Genomic DNA, 23,409 nt, shown 5'->3' on the forward strand with positions numbered 1-23,409 from the left:
TATAGTTTAATAGTGTTAAGAGATGTCGGTTACTTGTTGTGTTTATAATGAACTACGTGATCGAAAGAAACTACATAAACCTCGTTTTTGAGTACTACTTTCTTGTCATAACCATGCAGTCTCCTAGCTCATCGTATCAAGAATCTGAAGAAGAAGTTGATCAAGAAGATTACTATAGTGATGATGATCGTGTGTCTTTGAGATCAAATAAAAGAACAAAGACTAAAAGTAATAATGATGGACGTGATAGGATCAGCGCATTACCAGATCCACTACTACATCATATCCTCTCTTTTATGGACATGAAAGAAGTGATGGGCACGAATTCTCTTTCAAGAAGATGGAGATATTTATGGAAATATATTCCTATTCTAAGTTTCAGTCACATATTGTGGTATGTAAAACATAAGATGAGAAGCGGAGATAGTGAAAAACGTATGTTTATGGATTTCGTGAAGCAAGTTTTGCTTCTCCGCGACATATCTAGTACTATAAAGATTCTCAGTTTTCACTGTTCCCGTTATTGTAAGACTGATCAAGTTGATGATTGGATGCGAGTTGCTGTAACACGACATGTAGAAGAAGTCATTCTTAATTATGATCCTGGAATGTATACAGTACTGCCTGGCTTCATCTTCAATTCAGCTATTTCAGTATTCAAGTTAAGTAGTTTTCCTCATGCTCTTCAAGTTCCCAATTCTATATGTTTGGCTCCTAAACTCAAAACTTTGGAATTAGAGTCTGTTCGACTTCCGGAAGGCAATTCAATTTGTGAAGTAGTATTCAGTTGCCCAATGTTGGAAAATTTAAGCATAATTTACTGTGATCATTCGCATATTTATATGCTAAACATATCTGCTCTTCAACTGAAGAATTTGAAGATACAGAATACAGTTGAATGCGGAAATAGTTCTTGTTTTATCTCGATATCTGCTCCAAATCTGACATCACTACGGTTGAAAGGTAGTTTGTATGCGAACTATTACCTAGAAAATCTTTCCTCTCTAGTGGATGCTAAGATTGAGTGTCTTCTCTATGAAAGAGTATATCCTCAATTGCTGATTAAAATTCTTAGAGGTCTTCAGAATGCAACATCTCTTGAATTATCCGGACAGTCACTGTCAACGGTATGTTTTTCCTTCTACTAGAAAAGTGACTAACATGCATTAGAGCCTCGCTTTAAAAAAAAATTTGAATTTCTAAGAAGTTGCATGGACTTGTATGTTCAATCCTGCCTAAATTTGTCGTCGACCTCTGCTTCCTTGAGATGATCAAGGAATTTCTAATATCCGTGTGACATAGTTTATTCCCACCTACATAAAATATCTACGGGCATTATAGGCTCTTTTTCATTTCTTTCTTAGACAACAGAAAGAAGAAATCTGACTTTTGAATGATCGTAAGAGGGCAATAACGATCGCATCAAACTCAGACTATACCTTTAGGATCTTTATCATATTAGTTATCAACTTTTGAATATGAGTTCTGCTATGAGCCATGTAACAGTTGTAGGCTCTTACTTTAGTATCCACCATGCAGATGCTTCGTATCCTCGTAACAGATAAAGTTTGTTGCTTCATCTAATTCCCTGATAATCAACTCCGGACAACAAAAGTGTGCACCATTCACATGTTAGGTTTGACTGTCGCATCTTGGTTTCCCTCCCTCGTTATTCTTGGTGTGTAAATCATGACCGAATGCTTGGTTCTGTTTATATGTAGTGTTTCGTTTTGCATCCTCAAAAGTCCACCTCTCTTTACTTGCTAGTTTTTTATACGTACTTTAAGGGATCAAGGTGACATGCCTTCTTTTGTGGGATAGTAGCAGTAGCTTCTTTCAGTCCTTTGTGATCATCTTGACTGTCATTATCATAGCTATTCCCAGCATCCTAACTCTCTTTGATGGTAAAGTTGAAGCCAGTTGCACATTAGAATGTATCTAGAACGGTTAACATATCTAGAAACAGAACTAGAAGGTATAGATTTGGTATGTTATTTTGAAGAAGTATGGCTCATCTTGTCCTCAGATCTGACAATAGTTTTTCCTTTCCCAGGGATTCTTGTAGTATGGCCAGTTGCACATTATGCAAGTTGTTTCCTCATTCTTGTTAAACTGGATCATTGCTTGATGGGAATGCACCAGATCCCATTAATCAATTCCCTCTCACGGACATGTAAAAACCATTTGGGAGTCTCGTAATCTTGTTTTGTTATCATTAATTCATTATTAAGGGAAGTTGCTTATAGCATTATTTGTAGAACACCATCGATGCTGGACATTCGGGGATTTATATATATATATATACCTTTACAGAATGCTCACGTAATGTACCTAGGGTGATATTATAAATTTAGGGGCAGTGTTGTCGATCTGCTCTATTAATTCTTGTAAGCACTAAAATGATATTGCACAAAGTCATTCATGTTGTAAGGTTTACCTAGGGGTCTTGGATGGCATTCCTTCACATCATCACAAACACTACCAAATACTCGTACTTAGACTTCATTTAGGAAAAGTTGTCCTGAAATATTATTTCCTAGTTAAAAGGGGAACAAATCAAAAAGACTTCAGCTGGTAGAATGATTATCACATTTACTTGTAATTATTTTAGTAGGTACTATTGGTATGGATTTTAATGATGACTAGTTCATACCCGATACCTACAATCTGTTTCGAGAACAATGTAATATTACGCAACTAGCAATTGCTCTGTAATTAAAATCTGTTGCAGTACAGCAGATACAGCTGCGTAATTAGTCTGTAAGTGTCAAAATGTTGTTGTTATGTCAGATCCATCTTGACATTGTCATATCGATCGGTGGAGTAGCTTCCGTAAGTTACAGAATTATTGTATTGCCTTGTTCATTATCTTCTATCATGTGGGTATCATACTATGTTTCGTGTTACAGCTTGTATATCCCCTGTTAGCTTTCAAGACAACATAGTTATCTCTGTTTTATGTTTTATATATTTGCTTATGCACTCACATATTTTTATTCAGATGGTTTTGGCTTACAGCCTCTAAGTAATATATCGGCATACTGTAACTCTTTTTCCTAAGCAATACAGAACATGTCTTTCTTTTTTCCATATGTTGCAATACCAGTGCAGTTATGGTTGTTTACATTCGATGCTAACTTTATTTTATTTTCTTTGATTTTCTTTTCTGAAGGATTTGAGAACTTCACATGATACATCGGATCAGAAATTCGATCCTTTTTTGAACCTAAGAAGTTTAAAGCTACTCGGATGGTCTGACAGCAGTCCTATTCAAAATTTGTTAAAGAGCTCTCCGCATATAGAAACTCTTGTCTTGGGAGTAAATCAGGTTCTTAAAAAAGGGCTTTATCATTCCTTTTATTAAGAGTTATTTCTCTTCTTCATGTGGCCAGTAGTGTGTTTTGCTACAGTTCGCACATTATTGGTAGTTGGTTCATGTGTTTAGCCTATCTTAGCTTCATTCCAATTCTTATGCATCATTCTTCCAATGTTCAGGTAATGAAGGCAAAAGATTGGGGAGAGGTGTTCCAAAACATTCATTACCTGAAATCTATTGAGATTCAGGACATTGAAGGCTGTACAACGGAACTAAAGTTCATTGAGTTTGTGCTGAAAACAGCAGTTTTGCTAGAGGAATTGACAGTCACTACCCACAAGGTATGCTCACTTCATAAAGAGAAAGAGCTGGAGAAGTTTAGGAAGAAGATGCACTCTATACCTCCAGCGTCAGCAGGTGTCAGAATTCTTTTCCAGTTAAAAACTTCATGTTATGATGCTTGAGCTTGACTAAATTCCTATACCTTAGGAGTGTCGATATGTTAATTTGGTTGATTCCCGATTCCTAACCGTGCTCCCACCCCTCCCCCAAAAAAAATATGAACAAAGAAAAATATTCTGGGGTATAGATAAAATGTTCAGTCACCTAGTCAGCATGTTTTATCCTAGGCTTTTTAGATGGAGACAGAAGGTGTTTTACTCTCTTTTTTGTGTTTTACTCGAATCTTTCCTATGAATACTGCTGCGACTACAAGCGTGGGGCTGGTTTAGTTAGGAGGGCTTTCAGCTATGAATACTGGATGTGTGGTTATACTTCCTCCTTTTACCACCTAATAACAGCCACTGGTGAGATGAAGTACCACCCCCTCGTTTTGCTCACACCAACAATTTAGAAAACACTACTCTTGGTAAAACCACAACACCGAAGCAATTTACAAATAGGGAGACTTTAAATATTCCGAATTCTCTAATGAGCTTAGGTGTCTCAAATGGAAACAACGAAACAAAACACACATGACTATTACAACTCCACAAGACATGCACGTACAATATCTTCAGCTTGAACTCGTGCTTCTTCCACGTCACTGTTTACAGCACAATGGAAACAACGAAACAAAACACACATATGACTATTACAACTCCACAAGACATGCACGTACAATATCTTCAGCTTGAACTCGTGCTTCTTCCACGTCACTGTTTACAGCACTTGAAGAGTAATGGCTGTTAAGAACTGAAGAACTAGCTACATTATTTTTCCACATAATCGAGCTATCCATGTTCTCACTTCATTCTTTCACCTACAACGTCATAGGTTTCACCATTAACTCTAGGATATTTATTCAACAAATATTTCTGCTATTCATAAACTTAAAACACTTGAAGCAACTTTTCTGAAAAAAGAAGAAGAAGCCAGAACCCCTGATCCACTAGCCCATGCTGCTTTGAGATATGCATCACCACCTTAATTTTGATACATACATAGCCCGATGTGCTTGTGTAAGGAAACGAGTGTATCTCGAAGCAGTGTGGGCAAGTTGATTACAGGCCCCTTCAATATCTAGATCGGTGAAGGGATGCTTTTTACAGAAAGTCATTAACGTTCTGTGCAAGAGCAGAGGATTTGAAAAGTGAAAGCTTATAAAACTGGAAAGAACGAAACAAAAAACAGTGTTAACAAGTAAAAGGTGTGGGAATATACCGGTAAAAGGGTCTGCAAGCGAGTCTTCAGGCCTTGATCTTGCCACTCCAACTGATCAAACCAAACAGGATCTACATTAAGCACTTTAAGTCTGGGTACACTGTCGGCACCCAAGGGAAGCTTCTTCAAGTTGTCACACTCATACAGCTTTAGTTCTTCCAAGGAGGGCCAATCAGAGTGTGAATCTCGTCGGCTGAAACTGGTGAGTCTCGGTAGTCTACCCAAAGTTGAAGTTTTCAAGCGAGGGAGAATTACCTTGTACTTCTCTTCGCTCCCATTCTCTTCGTCATTGTCATGTTCAAGTATCACCTCCATATCTTCACAATCAACAACTGAAAGCATCTCTAGCTGCAAGAGATCGGGAACTACTTTTGTCGGGAAGAGGTACTTCAATTTCTTACAAGAACTGATTTCCAGAACTCTTAAATTAGGAAATATACTGCTCATCATATTGGACTGCTTTGACATGGTACCCAAAGTAGAAATCTTCACATGAGGGAGAATTGCGTTGTCCTTGTCGTCATTGCCCTGTTCAAGTATCACCTCCATATTTGTGCAATAATTGATGCAGAGTGTTTCCAACTTCAGCAAATTACGAACTTCTCTTATTCGGAAGAGGTACTTCAGTTTCCAGCAAGAACTGATCTCGAGGACTCTTAGTCTCGGGAGTATTAGGGATGCTGGGAAATTAGACAATTTGTTGCTGATATTTGACTGCTTTGTCGTGTTATTGGGGGAGGAAGACAAAGCAGTACTTGCAGAAGTATGTACCTGGGACAATTGCTCCTTCCCTACTGCCTCATCCCCTCCTGCAAATTGAATAAGTAGTTCCAAACCCGCACAAGCCCTTACCTTGAGATCTTCAAGATTCTTCAACCTCACTAGCAAATGAGAAGGGATCAGAATAGTTACTTTGTTGCATGTGTCCACTTCTAAGATCCTCAATTCAGAAAGAAATCCATGTGGAAGTGTGCCCTTGCAGATTGCCTCCAAGTTCTGCATTGTTTCAAAATGTAACTCCTCCAACTTACTAAATGCATATTTTGGAGCTTTATTCAACACAGTAGTACTCATGAGATATTTCATTTCAGAACAACCAACCTCAAGATACTTCAAGTTTTCATTCTGGCCCCTTGCATCAAGTTGTCCAACACTCTCAACTCCCAGACATCCATATAGGAATAAACAGTTTGTTTTTTCCAACAACTCTGCTACCCAGTTCACAGAAGGAACTGATGGGGTTTGAAGAAACATACTCCTATGGAATTGAGTACTTTTCTCCTGGAACTTTTGCTCAGGGAATTTATGAAAATAAGACCAACCAACATGAATTTTGAACTTTTCCAATCTGTCCCACTGAAACAAAATGTTTTGGGACAAACATTCTTGCGGCTGTAATGGCGCATAAAATTCTAGAGATGTCAAACAAGTTAAGGAAGCTATCTCATAAAAAATTTCCTTTATTCCCTTATTAGTTCCTATAACCTCCCATGAGTCGAGGTTTCTCATCAAATATAATTCTTCTAAAAGCGTCAAGCTTGATATCACATTCGGCATAAAATTTGACTTAACTCCAAACCAGTCGGTATATGACAAATTTAATAATCTCAGGTTTCTCAGTCCCTTTATTCCATTGGGAAACCTAGAATGACCACTATGGAATAGACTAAGTATCTCAAGTTTCTCCAATTTTTCAATTGCGTTCACGTTGACCAAATTATGACAATATTCCAGGCGAAGTGTACGGAGGTTCACAAGGCATGAGAGTGACGGTGGAAGTGAATCAACATTAGTGTGGCTTAGATCTAGAGTCTTGAGGCTTTTAGTTTCTTGAAAAAAATCATCGGGTATTTTAGATAAATAATCCCTAGTGCCACTTAAGGACAAGGTTAAGAGTTGTGGAGCTTCAATTTGATAAGGGAGAGCACACCTGATTTTGTTATTCATCAATGACAGTCGCTTGCATTTACCCAAGTCAGGCCAGTCGCGCAATTCCAATCCAGCTCTCATGATAAACTCATTCCCTTCCTCAGATGCAATTGATGTAGCCACATCGCGGATGACGTCGTGCATCATTATGTATCCATCCTTAGCTCTTGACAATAAACCTGAAGATGCTAGCTTATCGACCTCTGCATGCAACCTACCCCTGGCTTCACCCAAAGTATTTACATCTCTAACTAGATTTTCTCCTTTCACATAAGTTAGCAATACCTCAAAATCAATCTTAAAATCTTCAGGAAACATGCAACAAAATAAGAAGCAAAATCTAGTTGTTTCACTTTGCAAATAATCATAGCTCAACCTTATGGAAGCTGTGACAGGACTCATATGATCGTAAAAGATTGACTTTTTCAGCCGGTTCAGTGCATCAGCATAAATCGTTGCGTCTTTATTTCTCAAGGCCCTTCCTAATGTAACAATTGCTAAGGGCAAACCCTCACATCTAGTTACAATATCTCTGGCAGCTGTTTGGTGAGAAAGAGAGTCCACCACCTGACCTGCTTTCAGTCGAAACAGACTCCAGGAATCCTCCTCTGATAACACTCCTATCTGAAGTTCCAGATCACTTTCCATAATATTACATACCCCTTGATCTCTTGTCGTGAAAACAACCTTGCAGCCTTTCTTGTTGTTTTTGCAGGGGATTCCAAGTTTCGCCAACTCAACTCTTTCCCATAGATCGTCTAAGATGACAAGTATCTTCTTATTCTGACTCAATCTCTCAAACAACTGCCCAGCTCTCAAAGAGATTGGGTCGTTATCAAGAAGCTCTTGGCCTAACAACTTTGCGATATCGCCTTGAATTTTTTGCAAGTCCAGGTTTTGGGACACAGTCACCTTCACAACCTCATCGTAGAGTTTCTCCCTTTTCAGTTCTTCAGTAACTGCATCAATCAACATGGTTTTGCCCACCCCAGGCATGCCGTATACACCGACTAAGCTAGCATTTTCATCCAACAAGACCTCCCTGATTTGCTGTGTAATAGGTGCTCTGGATGCAAATTTGATGAAATCTCCAATGAGCACTAGTGGTAAGCTCTGAGCTGGTTTTGGGACTGATACAGTATCACCAAAAATATTCCTCTCATCCATAAGAGCTTGGATGTCGGCGATATTCTTTTCAGCTCTCCTACCCAGACGAAATCGAGAGCAAGTGCACCACCCTTTGTACCAACTGTTGACTAGATCTGCTTCATCTTTCAGTTCAGTTACCTTACTAAGAACAGTTCTCGCTTTTCCTTGCCAGTTCTCCACAGTGTCTTTAATCAACTCGACCTTGTTCCTAGCTGCTAAGATTTTTCGCTCAACGTCATTTTCTACAGACCTTAGATCCTCAATTTTGACATTAAGGACATTGACGTTTCGCCTGAAATTAACAAGATATCCAAGTTCACGTTCAATATGAGAGACAGTGCATGTGAAACACTTCTCCTACTGGACCACTCACCGCATCCTCCATTGTTACTTATAATCTTTTCCGTTGCTCAGATAATAAACAAGGTGATATTGAAATGGGATAGTGACAAAAGCAATGAAAACAAGTGATTTAATAGAAGAAGAGATGGTTAAAAACATACATAAGATACTTAGTCCATGACATTTATTACAAACAACCCTCAGAATAAAGTGAAAGAAAACTATGCAAAAGAAAAAATGAGAAGATGCAAAGAAGAAACTTCAATCATTCTTAAATTCTGAACAAGTTCTTTTCTTTTTTATTTTATTTTTCTTGGGGCCATTTCACTTTTCTTTTAATCATTTTACATTTTTTTTTTCTTTTGTTTTGTTCACACTATGCTGCATAACTGACTTGGAATCACTTTGGTTATCTCTTTACACACCTTCAAGTATAAGTCATATTTTTTTTAAAAGAAACGTATATACTTTCGAGTTTTCATTCCATTTTACATTTATTCGACCTCTTTATTGAAATAAGAAGCAGGAATGTCACTTTGGTTATTTTCAGATCATACACTGTACAACCAAGAGAAACGAGGCAAACTTTATAAAATAACCAATGGCACAAATAAAATAATGGCTGAGAAGAAGACGAAAAGGAAAGAGTGTACACCACGTCACCGCCCTTTGTGCCATCTATTGATCGGTTCTGCGTCGTCCTTCAATTCTGTTGCCTTCACTAGGACAGTTTCTGCTTTTCCTTGCTACGTTTCCACTGCTGTGCTTTAATCAGGTTACCATTGTCCCGAGCTGCTGGAACTTTTCTTTCCACATCGTTTTTGCAGACCTTTGATCTTCACTTTTGATCTCAAGGCCATTGACGTTTCTCCTGAAGTGAACAAGATAGCCAAATTCACTTTCAGTATGAGAGATTGTGCATTTAAAAGCTTCACCAACTGGACCACCAGCCACTTCTGCCATTGCTAGTGTGAGATGAACAAGGGCGTTTGCACTTTGCACCCCTGATATTAGAAATCGAAATATGTTTGCTGTCCACAAAACAGCAGTTGGTGATTGGTTGAGTGCTGCCCGAAAAAACTATTAAACTGCCCAAAAAAACTGTTAAAAGTGCCCAAAAAAATTGTTAACCAATAAGAAATTGCTGGACAGAATTGTCCACAAATTCGGACTCTATTAGAAATACTTCACAATCTTCAAACTATAAGAAGTGGCGCCTCCAATTTTTAGTAAGAATATAATTAACAAAAAAAATATAATAATCTTATATATATATAATGGGAAAACTAGCCGCCGTTTATTAGTTCTGTATTTTTGGTTTTAACCCAAACTTTTAAATCACAAGGGTACCCAAAAGTTTCACCCAAAAAAAATATTGGACAGTTTTAAGTTGAAGGGTATGTTTGTCATTTAACAACCACTTTCTTTTGTCTCTTCATAGACAGGGCATTTTAGTAAGTTTACCTATTCCCAAACTGAAAAAATCCTCCGGAAACAGTCGCATCGTTTCGCCTGTTTCTCCCAAATAAACTGTTCGTCTTCGCTATTCTCTCCCAAAAAAATTCGAATCTCTTTCACCAATGACCAATCACCCCTCTTTCAGATCTTTCTATTGTACATTTACCCCATTTTTATTTCCTTTTCATTTTCCACTGAGAAAATTCATCTGAATAATTTACTGCCATAACATATGAAAAAAAAAACATTGTTCGTCTTCTCCATTCCTGACTATCCATAACAAAAGAAAAAAAAAAGAGAGTAATCTTCACTAAACAGACAAACCGAACAACTGCCTAAGGTGTCTGTTCCTATAAAATATTGTTCCACATACTTAAATTGATCTTTCCCATTTTGCCTTGATATGACAAAGCTTGGTACCTCAAAAAAGAGTGAACTAGGTGTTTCATTCTTGCCTCACTCTTCTCTATTCTCTCGCACTACATAGCTACTCATCACGTGTCAATTGTCAGAGTTATTTTCTGTCCCTTATGAAAACCACTATTTACATCTTTTATTTTGTTCTCATTTATGAACATCTCAAGTTACTCCGGATGGGTTACTAATTAAGTAGTTAATCTGTATCAGGAAGGAGCGTTCGCACAACTGAAGGTCTGGCAGAGCGCATCTACTGCAGTGGTTTTCTTTCTAAGCCCACACATTACATTTCATGCCATGTTGTTGGTGATGCCATTGGCATCTCATTAGCTTGCTTTCTGTTTCTTATGCTAAAGATTGAAAGAGGTGAGTTGTTAATTTCTCTCTCTGGTATTTTAATTTCTTAGTTTGTAATTTCACTTTTCCTTATATTTTTCCTAATTTCTTTTCTCCTAGATCATCAAACCGTCACGTGATTCGTTTCCATTTTACATGATTATATATGTTATGTGATTCTATTTGTTCTTATTTTGTTTTTATCGTTTCGCAGTGTTTCACACGTTGGTTGATTTACTACCTAGAACACCCACATTTGCTTTGCCATTGCGTTAATTTTATCGATGTCATTATTCCGTGTTACTGTCCTATTTTAAGTTTTAATTTTTTTGGTATTTAGTTCTTCCTCCTACATTCTTTCCAACCATTAATTTGAAATTTGAAATTTATTTGTGTTTATTACTGTTTTTAATTTTCAGCATCCCATAGACAAACTCTCCCCACGTTCACACATCCTACGGGTATGCGCATTACCGTCTTTCAGCATCAGGCTAAATACACATAAGTTTAGGTAATTTAAGTTTGCCTTTTAGTGGTTTGTGTTTCTAATTTACTTAATTGTGTCTTCTACCTTTTAAAGGATACTGCTTTCAGATTGTTGATTGTTCTAAGTGTATGCAGATAATCACAATCTCAACACCCCTACAACCTCAGCACCACTTGAATCAACAAGGGCATCCAGGATAAGCACTGGGTTTTAAAGATTTTAAAAATGTGTCACACATTTCGTTCTACATCAAAACTTCCGCCGTTACATGCTGCCCTAAATTGTGTTTTCTTTTCAAGGCAGTTTCTCAAGTTCAAGATATTGGTGCAAGTTCAATATGCCCTTTATTTTGTCCATAGGTGGGCATGCGACTTTCAGATAATTTTTGTTGGTAAGCATATCGTACTTATTAATGCCCGCATGAGACTCTAAGTTCATAAAGCTTACTAGGGGGATTTTTTTGAACTCAAATTCACTCATTATTGACCACTCTATAGAACTAAACTTAGATAATTTTTGTTTGGTTTGTTTTTTTGGTATTTTTTCTTTTAAATATAGCTCTTATGTGCTCTTATCCTCATCCTGCAATTTGTCTGCTATACTTTTCTACATGAATACAAAGAGGGAAAATACATGAAGAGAAGTGGTTGATCTGTGGAGTTTAGAATATACTCTGATTAGCACACGTCATTTTGGTGATATTCGATCAGTGCTATTCTTTTTTTTTTCTTTAGTGTTTTGATGTCAAAAATAGAGGGACTCATCACTCATATCCTGCCGTTACGCCGTTATGGTGGGGTTCAAGTGTTCGACCAAAACATTCTCTAAAGAGGTTTGTATCATTCTTTCTCACATTTTATTTTATTCGTTGGAATGGGTTTCCTTATTGAGCTATAGGTTAAATTATATAGTGAGATTGGGGATCTCTGTGTATGCATTATATGGTTAAGGACTAATAAGTTTGGAACGTTTATGGGCATAAAAATAAGTTGATTGTTTCATTCAAAAAGCACGGAGATTGAATTCGTTTCATCACAGTCTGGTATTCTGGGAATCCCCATGATTCCAGGAGGTACTGTTGTTTGCCACACCCTTTAATAGTGAAGAAATTGTCGAGTCCTACCACACCTAGGACTCACTGATCTTATAAGTTTTAAGCTTTATGTGATTTAACCAGGGGTTGGGAGCTTGCAGTCCAAAATTTATTTTGTTGAGATTTCCATTAAAATTTCTGACGAAACATCACTTTTATTATTTGTGTAAGTTGATTTATAGTCTTCTTCAGATCATTGGTATTGAATATATTGTATTTTATCCCAAGCGCTAGCATAAGTTGACTTATATTCTTGGTGTTGAATAAATTGTGTTGATTATATTGAGCTCTATCCCAAATGATTGATGTCATTGAATGTTTTCTTTTCTACCTTTTCAGTTAGCCTCAGAGTGTTGCATTGAGAGAATGTATATATCAAAGTTAAACGGGTTGAAGTTTTGCTTACTGCATTTCATCTCTAAGTTTTTGCATTTTGTCCAATTTAATTTTATTTCATCTTTGTGTTTGTCCCTGTGTTTCGACTAACACCAGAAACACCCAATCGGATGTAAGCAACGAATGACTAATGCTCAAAGTAAACTTCTACATAGTATTAGGGATAGAAATAGATATCGAACGCGGTTTCAAACCCCACATTCATTTACTCCTGCTGAATGTATCACACATAATTTTTTTTTTAGCAATTTCTCTATTTTTTTTAAGGAACTTTGTTTATTGGCTTTAATTTGTGACGCTCATTGTTTTACAGTCTCGACATCCCATACACAAACACACAATGTAGATCAAGGTACAGTGTCAAACTCAATGCTTACTTTAATCTGCCAATCTCAATCGGCTTTGAAAGTTTTTGAGGACTCGATATTAGGATCAGCAATGGGTTGAAAAAAGAAAATAGGATTCCAACGTGGATCATGCACAGAGACACTTTTATTATTCCCAAGCTATTTGTGTTTACATGTGTTAAATGTTAAATATTGCTCTTGGTTGTTTGCAGATTGCTAAATATTGCTGTGGAAATGATACCTTGCCAGATGTATTTAGCATTAATAACGGTAATTTGCTATCGTATCAGCCTTATGCCATGGGACGTATGAAGTATATCTAGGGTGAGGACAAAAAAGGATTGAGACCTATTCTCTGACTTTCACCCAATTTCCCGCTTCAGACAGAAGAACTCCTTCCTTTGCTTGATATTCTCGCAAACAAGGTCAAGGCAATCCGTCGTCTAAGAGAACTTCTTACTACAAATCTTCCACCAGGAACTTTTCCTGTTAAGGTTGCTATTCCTGTGGTTCCTACTATCAGCGTGTTGGTCACATTTACAAAGTTTGAAGAGTTGCAGCCATTGGATGAGTTCTCTACGCCTCCTTTAAGTCCTCGTGCTGCAGGCAATGAAAGCCCAGCAGTGATGCAGGCCACAGGTTCATTGTGGCTACAATGGATAAAAGCCCCTATGAATTGTTGAAGTTTGTTCAATTTGGAAGCCTCTCAATCTATAAATTGTTGATTTAGTTTATAGAATTAATTGTTTAGTGTAGTTATTGGTTGTTATCTATTAGTTTGCTTAATAATATGATTGTATTTTCTTCCAGCAGGATCTTTATATCAGTATTGGTTGGCCTCTATACTGAAAATATGGACATGCATATGAGGTAATTTCTTAGACCATGCTCACCTTAAAGTCACGTTGTTGACTGAATTGCAAATTGGTTTAAGCGTTATTGTTTAACCAGGCATTCAGGTTAATCGTGAATGATCCTGACTCCATTTTAGACTCACTTACACGCGAGATCAAGGAAGTTGGTCTAGATGGGAAGGAGGTAACTATAATTCGCGCCGCTCATTATTTGGTAGTAGAAGCTATTCTGTATGTGTTTAACTTATCAATTGCTCACTATACAGGTGACTAAGCTGTTACCCGCTGTGTCAGATGAGATTAAAGATGCTCTTTTAATCAACATTAGGAGGCGCATGACCCTACGGCCGCTGAAAATACAAGCAGACATTGAAATGAAATGTTTTCAGATGGATGGGGTTCTTCACATCAAGGTCATGATCTCATACTGCTGTCTTTAATTCATTTTGTTTCTTTTGCTAATATGATTTGGTTAGCTTATTTGGCCAAATTTATGTTGCTGTAGCCCGTAATAAATCCATTATTCTCCATTTTACAGGCTGCCATGCGGAAAGCTGCAGCTGCTGGAAATGAGGATTGTCCTGTCAAGATGATCGCTCTTCACATTGCTGGCCCTCTCAACCTCCGCGCATCTCCAAGAGTTTGAGGCATATATTAAGAAGTTGATCAATAATCTTATGTTCTATTCTTTGTCATATACTATCCCTGGTGTCTCCAACGGTTGCAGCATTCACATGCTATCTTAAATTCTTAATCGTAAACTCATACTGCTTGCATCAGTTCTAATTTTCGTTTTGATCCAGCTCCAAATTTGAGAAGTAGAACTGCACCGTATAAATAAATATATAATGTCACTAACTTGCTATTCCTTCCTTCCATTGGCAAGTCTACTACAGGAAGCAAGAGCAAGCTTAGCTCCTCTTTTGATTTTTTTTCTCAATGGAGAGCAATGAGCTTCCAAGCAGAAGTATTCTAGGATGGATGTGCACATTCCAAATTAGTTTAGTCCAGTTGGTTCCAACTCTTCTTTTTCTAATGTTTTGCCATGCGAGGCAAGATGACTTTCTTTTGACGCCTAAACACCAGATCGATCTTTCTATTCAAACCCCTTTTTCTAATAATATATCTGTTTGCTGTCTCAAATAGTTTCCGTTGTGTTGACATAGTCAGTTCATTGTTCGGGAGGAAGGACTTGACTGCAGCATTGCCCCCTTTCATTTCACTCTTGCCGAAGTTCAGAGCTTCAACGATTATGTTTCGATCTATCCCCATTGCCAACTGGCCACTTAGCTCTAGAAGTCACTTCATTCATATCCAGTCCATAATGATTATTGACATGATTTGTGGTACTACATAAGTTCCCCTTTTTCATATATTTATGGCTGCACAAATATTAGCAAAATAATCCGTCCCAATTCTGAGGCTAGCTTCATTACCATAGTCACATTGATCTTAGCCACCGGTGTCACACTTTGGTAGCTACCCTACTTTTTGTTTTGCAAATTTGGTTTGTGTGGTTATTGGTGTAACGAACTGTGTTTTCGCACGAGTTATGGCCATGAACTCAATCTGTATGTTCTCTGCGTAATTCAGCAATGCAATATCTTTATTTATAATTATGTTATGAAGACAGTGTACATCAGGTTTTTTACTATATCGTTTCATCGATAGTTACTGCTATCTCAGTGACAAGCTTATATGGTTTACGCCCTCAACTACGCTAACATAGGACCTAAAATCCCAATCTTATGTCTATGTTAGAACAGTATAGAAGCTCACTTAGACGCATATACTATTATAAGACTAATACAATCCAAGTAGGTGATACCTCATTTATGAATCAGTACAATACTCATTATCAGACTTTGACAAAGTGCTCTATCTCCCCAACACTCCGCATAGATGTACATTTTTACCCATTCCTAATGCACCAAAGGCACCACTGACAAACCAAACAAATAAAGAGCAAATTAAAAACTAACAAAATGGCGCTAAGGAAAAGATACTTAAGTGTTAGGCAGGAGCTAGGAGTCTTCCCTTGAGTCTTCATTCATGCCTTCATGGATCAGCCACCTACGAGATATTATTTGAAAGCGGTTTTCTACTATTACTTTTGGAAAATGCCCATACCATTGAGATTTGTAGACAAACTAGCGAGGCCCAAGAAGGAAACAAACAACAACAGATATATCACTTCGATCTCTACTGCTTGAAGTTTAATTCCCTCAACCGTGAAAAAACTCTTCCTTCAAAATTCAAAGACTAACTGCTCTAACTATCGCTAATATGGTTTTTTCAAGCAATAACCGTTCGTGCACCGAAACTGTCCGTATAAATACAGAAATTGTTATGTTGCCAATGCCTAACTTCTTCTCTTGCTTCCCAATTTTTCATGTGACATCTTTGGCATCTGGGAATAGCATCACCCTGTAAAACAGGTTTGCTCATTACTATCTTAGTCTTTTCTGCAAAACTTTGCATATATCAAATTAAAATGGTCACAATTTTATCCTTACTACATTGTTTCATCGTCTCATTTGTTTTTCATAGTACTGTACTTTTTTATAATGAAATAGCAATTTGACAACTACACTTTCCACAGTGATTTATTACTTTTTTGTTATTCCTTCCCAGCTTTATATTCCTCTGACTTTAAAATTTTATAGGTTTCCTTCGAAATGGCAACGCCGACATATCTTCCTTTATCTGACATTGCAAAAGAATTGCAAGGAAAAACTATAAGATTTGACATGGTTTTGATAGACGATAAAGTTAGCCAATTTTATTTGAATTGAACAAATTCCATTTCTATTATTTTTATTGCAAACAATTACCAACTAATTTCGTATGTTTTGGTTTCAGGGAAATCAAATGCATGCAATTGTTCCAAATAATTTTTATCAAGACCTAAGACCCTTACATTCTTATCTTACAAACAATTTTGTATTGAATAATAATTTCTTGCAAAAAAAAATTGGAGAACAATTGTGAGGGGGTGGAGAGCCCTATCTACGACCTCCTGCAAAAGTTTGTCAACTACACCAATTAAAGCATTTCACAACCTAAGAGAATCATCTTATTCATTGAGCATCACAGGATTCTGGAGAGACATCTTGATGATGGGGAAGCACAAAATCGAGTACCTCCTCTATATCCTTCAAAGGCTGATGGAAAACCAAGCAAGAAGATAACCAAGAAAGAGTGAGAAGAAAATTTTCCGGCAGACAAATAGAACAATGAAGATCGAAGACTGTGTTTGAATCCTTGCTATTTTGCAAAGTTTTCCTAGTTACAGTTTGAGCTAGAACAGTCTGATTCAAGGACTTGGTAAGTGGTTCCACCACCAGGATCCCTCCCAAAGAATATTCAGTTGCAAATGTTTCTCCTAAAGGTAGTGTGTATGAAGCCCTTTGTTGGTGTCTTTATTTGACGTTATGATCTCATTTACAACAAGTCACCTTACCATTACTCCAAGAGTTACAAATCTACTGTGTGGATGATGTACATATTTATGGATAAGAAATTGGAACCACCTTTGTTGATGAATTGCCAAGTCTAACACACTTGGAAAATCTTCCCATCAGTTTCTGTTACCTGGCTGAATTCCCTAGATATGTCAAATCTGTCAAGTTTAAAGGCTTGAACAATTTCTTTTTTTGTGTGGAAAATGTCAACAAAGATTTCCAACTATTTAAGAATAGAGGTGTATTTATGTGCAACTACTCCTGCCGCATGCCTTCCCATGCTCTTTCCTCAAGCGGTTCGGTAATATGCTACTCCCTTTGCTGATCCAAATCATCAACACTAAAAAAATGACCCCGATAAATTATGCCCACTTTTGCAACTTCACCAAACAAAACATTTAAAAAGCCTATATACCACAAGAAACAAACTATTAATAATTTTTCCTAACCAATGTATTTTCTTTTTTCATCTTAACCATCTTTAATCACAATTTTTTTTTTCCCAAACTCTCAAACATCTTGCAATGCTTATGCTGGTTAGGTGAGATTCGATTGACATTCTTAATCGTGAAACCAATTGATCGTTTCAAATACAATAAGGAAAAAGTGGTTCTTCTGATTCATCATATACATTTTTTACAATGTACATCCAAAAAATATGAATTTATTACAAACTAACAACTATGAACATTTTTTCAGGACTTTGATTCACTAGAATCTAATGAATTTCATGAGTTCAATGCACAACTTCAAGAACCAAGTTATAATAGCAGCAGCATCAAGGTAAATTTGAGTTATTTATTCTCATTTTGTCCCCCCTTATTTTATATATTAAGTTTTTTTTTAAAATTAAATAGTACCTTTCACAAGTACTAAAAAATTGCTAATTAAAGACAGACAGCTAGATTCCTCTCCAAATATTTTTTTTCAGCACATCCATTTACTAAGAGTTCCTTCAACACAATTAAACCTTTCAAGCCGTAAAGAAAGCGTCATCTCTCTCACTATCGTTCCAATCTTTGTAACTCCTATCAAAAACTTTGTTTACTATTACGAGTTAAAGTTCGTATAAATTGGTTTACCAGCTAGACTGTTTATCTTTATTTGTTATGTGTGATGGTTGTTTTGTTTTCAACATCTTCAAGTTGCATATAAAAGCCACATATTGGTTGAATATTGTTTGATTATTTATTTTTTGCTTTTGAGATATTTATGTAGGAAATCATAATATGGAACATAAACAATAGAAAATATCTATCGTTTACTTCTTTATTTAAGCCTAAAACCTACAAAAAAAATGCATTTGGAATTAAGTGCTAATAACATTTTCAGAATGGAGACCAATAACCAATGCAAGAATTGATCAAAGGATTGTGCGACTAACAACAGAGTTAAACAGATGAAATTCAGTGATGTGATTGACATCCATAATTTCTTCCTTTTGACGCCACCTCCAAACAGATAGTTTGAAAAAATCATCACACCATCATTTGAATCATTGAATCTCCATACACATGAAATAAGATTCACATTCTATTGAAACTTTTTAAATGTTAGTCTTTCCACATAGATATCTTCCATAAAACTTTAATTTACACATTTAATTCAATCCACATATTAATTATAGCACAAATATAACAGTGTCATTTGTATTTTTCTAATTGTTTCTCAATGTGATCTATCTAAATATTTTAAAAAATTTGCATTTGTTAGATACCAACAATTTCTTTCTCTGTCCAAACTACCTGCTTATTTAATCATATTAAAAAAAGAGCTTATGGATTCTCTAGATCCTTTTGAAGACAATAATAAAAAAAAAATTATTCTTCTTGCATTTTTTTTTGAGAAATTTTATTCTTCAATATAGAATAGCAATTATGTTGCACACCATGATATAATATTCTTATATCTTATAGTTAGTACCCTCATATAAATCCAACAATGTTCCTCAATTGCATATAAATGCTCGACAAGATCTATTTGCAACATGACATAACGTATTGAACTTTTTTTCCCTTATTAAACTAAAACATGTTACATATTGATTTTCTCTACCCCAATTTTCTCACCTAGCACGTGCAACGCACGTGCCCGTTTACTAGTAATAATAATAATAATACGAAAAAAAAATAATAAAAAACATTTTTTTTACTTCTCTTTCTCTTTTTTGTACTTACAAAATTATCATTTATTTTGAGTCCAAAATTATCTCTTTTGTAAATGTTTGATGGGTTGATGAGACTAAAACAAATAGCCCAAAGCCCAACAGGTCAGTTTGTATAATTATCACTCATAACAAACCCGTAAGTTCTCCCTTATTTCTTTCACTTTTAATTCTTAAACAAGCAGTCAGACTCAACCTAAAAAAAATACAAAAAACAAATTCATAAAGAACTTGGGCGGCGCAGCTTGTTGCACGTTTGTCATAATTATTTGTAAAACTCGTTATCATTATCAATAAAAATTCCACTTACAAAAAACAAACAAAAAAACAAAATAAGGTAATTTTTTTACTTTTAATGTTAATATTTTATAGTTTTCTCCACATGACAGTATGTTTATATAGACTTATAACATTATAGGAAGTTAACAATTTGTTGAATTGTTGTAGACTTGTGAACTAGATTATGTATATATATAGACATAGTAATATCAATTAATAGCTTAAGAGGTTAAATAGTTAACTTCATCAGTCCACATTAAATTCTTAGTAGTCATCGCACTCTAGTTTTGTTAATTGAAATAAATGCATAATTTTGTTAATCTTTATTGTTTAGACTTTCTGACAAAAATAAATAAATAAATAAATAATTGCATTTTTTTTTTTTTTGGGGTGGGATGTGCACATAATCCTGGCTCCGTCCCAAGGGAGTATCTTCAGTCCATATCCATTGCATTGAGATTGACAAAAGGAAAAATTATGTATGCAAACAACGAGGACCAAAAATCTTTGCAAGCCTAAAACTATATCACGTGTGTTCCGAATTCCTGTTATTAGCTGCTCTATACATTGATCACTTCATCCTCTTACGGTCGATTTTGTTGTAGCTTTAACTATTTTAAACCATTGACTAGTAGGGTTACAGTTAGAATCTTTACTCAGACATCTGCATTGGTTAGTAACAAGAATTCCATTTTTATCAACATCCAATTAACACGCGGTCTTCCCGTTGGGTAGCTTGGATGAGAGGTGTAATCCTGAGTTCGATATTATTTCCCAATTTGAATTTGATTCACTGCAATTGATACCCAGTTCCGAAATCAACTGGTAAACCTAGTCTAAAAGGTTGCAAACAAAAATTTGTTCCCTCTAAGATTATATTCTTTTGAGGATTGTAACTCCAAGCCGGAATTTCATAACAAGAATGAAGTCGTAATGAGTCCTCGACGCAAAGACCACTTGCTGTATGGAAAATTATGTTGTGTTGTTTCCATCCAGAAACACCTGGACCTGCATTTTACAACAAAGTCACAAAGGATACATGCTCAAAGTGTTATTTTTTACACTAGTTCTAGCATGTTATAAGTTTGAGCAAAACATACCTTGAAATTGAGGTTGGATAGCCCGAACGCATTATAAAAAACTTTCACTCCTTACGCTACCCGAATCAAGACTCATCACTCCATATACCTCTTCCGGTCTTTGTTTCCCTTATCTCAAGTAGTAATCCCCTTGTAAATAAGTCCACAAAGTCCAATCCATGTCTAGATCAGCTATAACACCTAATATGCAACTAAAGTACCTATTGTCGTTCACATTGCCGCCTTTCTGATCTTGCCCAAATTCGTTGAGGAAAACTGGATACTCTTGTTCCAGTAAAAACCCAAATTTACTCATCATGTTATTCATGAAACTTCCACAAAAATCGTTAGCATTATTTTTCACCCAAGTCTCATTATCTAAGAATTCATACCAATGCCCCTCGAAGACTAACTTTCTTGTAAATGATACGTTCATCTGTTTGTTTCTTAAGAAACTGAGGTTTTTATCAAATTCTAACCCATAAAGTATAACAAAGATGTTTGTATTTGCAGCATGTACTACTTCAGCTCCTTCTTGCATGTACCTATTCTCACAAATATAAATAGTTACTAGTTGCGAAAATTCGTAGTCAATAAATTTGGTGATATACAAATAGTTTCTGATATGTTGCATGGTTTGACAAGATATATGGTTAAGATGTTTACCTGTACCAAACGTCCACATTCGACTTTTTTCCTCTTAGCTCATTTCTAAGGCTCATCCCTATCACATTTGTTGTGCCTCTGAACATTGTGGCCATCCAACTGAGCCCTTTGATCCAAAGTTTTGGATCGAAGTCTTTATCGCAAAAAAAAACCACTCCCATCATTTTCACTGCAACACCAACCTAGCGTAGTGACGTGGTTGTCCAATACCACCACGACCTTGTTCTTTTCAAGGCTCAAAACAATTTTCTGGACACACAAACATTTTTTAAAAAAGAGAATATATAAGTTTTTTAGAGCTAGCCATACTGGTAACCTCGTATGTGGTACTATCACACAGATGGATATAGTGGGTGCGTGTGGGGGCGATCGCACTCCTGATATTAAAAAAACTCCACTACCACATAACTAATTGCCTATAAAAATCTTCAAACTATAAGGACTCGCACCCCCTCTCCCCAAATTTTTTTTAGCAAACTTCTACTACCGCACCCCCAAAATTTTCACAATTATAGAGTGAGAATATAATAATAATAAAAAATAGTATGAAAAAAAAAAACTAATAAAAAACATTCCAATAAACCAACATTTTTTTACTTCTCTTTTTGCTCTTACAAAATTATTATTTATTTTGAGTCTAAAACCATTAAAGAGAGACAAATGTGCCTAAATGTTTCATGGGTTGATGAGAATAAAATAAATAGTCAAAGAGTCAAAGCCCAACCGGTCAGTTTGTATAATTTTAATCACCCATAACAAACATGTAAGTTCTCATTCATTTTTTTCACTCTCAATTCTTAAACAAACGTCAGACTTAACCCAAAAAATATATATACAAAAAACAAAAAATTTGCAGCGCAGCTTGTTGCACACTTGTCATAATTATTTGTAAAGCATGATATCATTATCAATAAAATTTTCACTTAAAAAAAATAATAAGGTAATTTTTTACTTTAAATGTTAATATTTTATAGTTTTCTCCACATGATAGTATGGTTATATAGACTTATAACATTATAGGAAGTTAACAATTTGTTAAATTGTTGTAGACTTGGGGACTAGATTATGTAAATATACATAGACATAGTAGTATCAATTAATGACTTAAATGTTTAAGTAATTAACTTCATCAGTCCATATTAAATTCTCAGTAGTCATCGCATTTTAGTTTTGTGAATTGAAATAAATGCATAATTTTGTTTTTTTTTTTGGTAAAACCACATTATATATATATAAATATGCACTAAAGTGCGTCAGGCACCTGAATATTACATGTTATAAGTTCCTCCTACAATAGTCCTAATAACCAAGTGGGTGCTTCCATCTCCCAAAAACAGTCTCTGAGATGATGAACACTGGTCGCTAACAGATGGGCGACCTTATTACATGATCTATCTACATGTGTTACACTTAGGGAATCAAAAGAAGAGATGTAGTCCTGTGCATCTATAATTATATTAGCGGCTATCCTCCCCGATGTTATGTTAGTAGCCCGGTGATTCCAAAAGTCACCTCCTGTTTTGCAATCCGTTTCAATGATAATCTTGTTGTAGCCTAAGACATACGCCTATTGGATGGCGCATTTGAGCCCTCGGCTCTCTCCTTCCTCGGCGTTTCTTCCACATGCTCTGCTGGTACCTACTGCTAAGAAAATTCCATTGTCATCTCGCATAACATAACCAATACCAACAGGTTTAATTTCCGAATAAAAAGCTATATCCATATTAATCTTGACAAAGGATGATGGTGGAGCAAGCCAAGTTTTGGTTATAGGTAAATGGGTGGACGGTTGTGCTGGTTGTGTTAGCTTTTTATGATGTTTACCTAGGTGTTGAGAAGTGAGGTGGTTTGCTGTATTGGCTATATCAATAGGTAAAGAAATAGTTTTTCCCGTGAAAATGTGGGCACATCTTTCTTTCCAAATGGTCCAGTAGGTATACAGGCATGTTAATTTCCACTCCTCTACCTCCA

At 36.0% G+C, this 23,409-nt stretch overlaps 2 protein-coding genes, 1 long non-coding RNA gene and 1 pseudogene across 6 annotated transcripts; 2 read left to right on the plus strand and 2 right to left on the minus strand.

Moving 5' to 3' along the window:
• Positions 1-60: 60 nt before the first annotated feature.
• Positions 61-4,019, plus strand: LOC147485591 (F-box/LRR-repeat protein At3g26922-like). Its single transcript, XM_086573557.1, has 3 exons — positions 61-1,127; positions 3,173-3,328; positions 3,496-4,019. The coding sequence occupies exons 1-3, from the start codon at positions 114-116 to the stop codon at positions 3,778-3,780; spliced, it is 1,455 nt and encodes a 484-aa protein (XP_086429683.1). The 5' UTR covers positions 61-113; the 3' UTR covers positions 3,781-4,019.
• Positions 4,020-4,181: 162 nt separating this feature from the next.
• On the minus strand, positions 4,182-9,361 carry LOC147485592 (putative disease resistance protein At4g27220). Its single transcript, XM_086573558.1, has 3 exons — positions 9,179-9,361; positions 4,979-8,413; positions 4,182-4,577 (listed from the first exon to the last, which is right to left on the minus strand). Exons 1-3 carry the CDS (start codon positions 9,359-9,361, stop codon positions 4,566-4,568), a joined length of 3,630 nt encoding a protein of 1,209 aa, XP_086429684.1. The 3' UTR covers positions 4,182-4,565.
• A 770-nt stretch (positions 9,362-10,131) lies between these two features.
• LOC147485593 (uncharacterized) lies at positions 10,132-14,644 on the plus strand. 4 transcript variants are annotated; one of them, XR_015201502.1, is made up of 9 exons: positions 10,132-10,639; positions 11,029-11,120; positions 11,231-11,487; positions 11,831-11,928; positions 13,145-13,571; positions 13,746-13,802; positions 13,884-13,970; positions 14,053-14,199; positions 14,325-14,644. It is a non-coding gene; the product is annotated as an uncharacterized LOC147485593 (long non-coding RNA). The 4 variants fall into 4 exon arrangements; XR_015201499.1 differs by having other exon boundaries at positions 10,133-10,639; positions 13,145-13,802; XR_015201500.1 differs by having other exon boundaries at positions 10,133-10,639; positions 11,231-11,455; positions 13,145-13,802.
• A 6,258-nt stretch (positions 14,645-20,902) lies between these two features.
• Positions 20,903-23,161, minus strand: LOC147485594 (glycosyl hydrolase 5 family protein pseudogene; annotated as a pseudogene).
• Positions 23,162-23,409: the final 248 nt, after the last annotated feature.

The sequence above is a fragment of the Coptis chinensis genome, chromosome 7 (genome assembly GCF_015680905.1).
Source record: "Coptis chinensis isolate HL-2020 chromosome 7, ASM1568090v1, whole genome shotgun sequence".
Classification (NCBI taxonomy): domain Eukaryota; kingdom Viridiplantae; phylum Streptophyta; class Magnoliopsida; order Ranunculales; family Ranunculaceae; genus Coptis; species Coptis chinensis.

Coding starts and splice junctions, on each gene's coding strand:
- LOC147485591 (XM_086573557.1), top strand. CDS start 114: ATGCAGTCTCCTAGCTCATCGTATCAAGAATCTGAAGAAGAAGTTGAT. Junction 1,128..3,172: donor CCGGACAGTCACTGTCAACG/GTATGTTTTTCC, acceptor TCTTTTCTGAAG/GATTTGAGAACTTCACATGA. Junction 3,329..3,495: donor TTGTCTTGGGAGTAAATCAG/GTTCTTAAAAAA, acceptor TCCAATGTTCAG/GTAATGAAGGCAAAAGATTG.
- LOC147485592 (XM_086573558.1), bottom strand. CDS start 9,361: ATGGCAGAAGTGGCTGGTGGTCCAGTTGGTGAAGCTTTTAAATGCACA. Junction 8,414..9,178: donor TCCAGCAGCTCGGGACAATG/GTAACCTGATTA, acceptor GTGGTCCAGTAG/GAGAAGTGTTTCACATGCAC.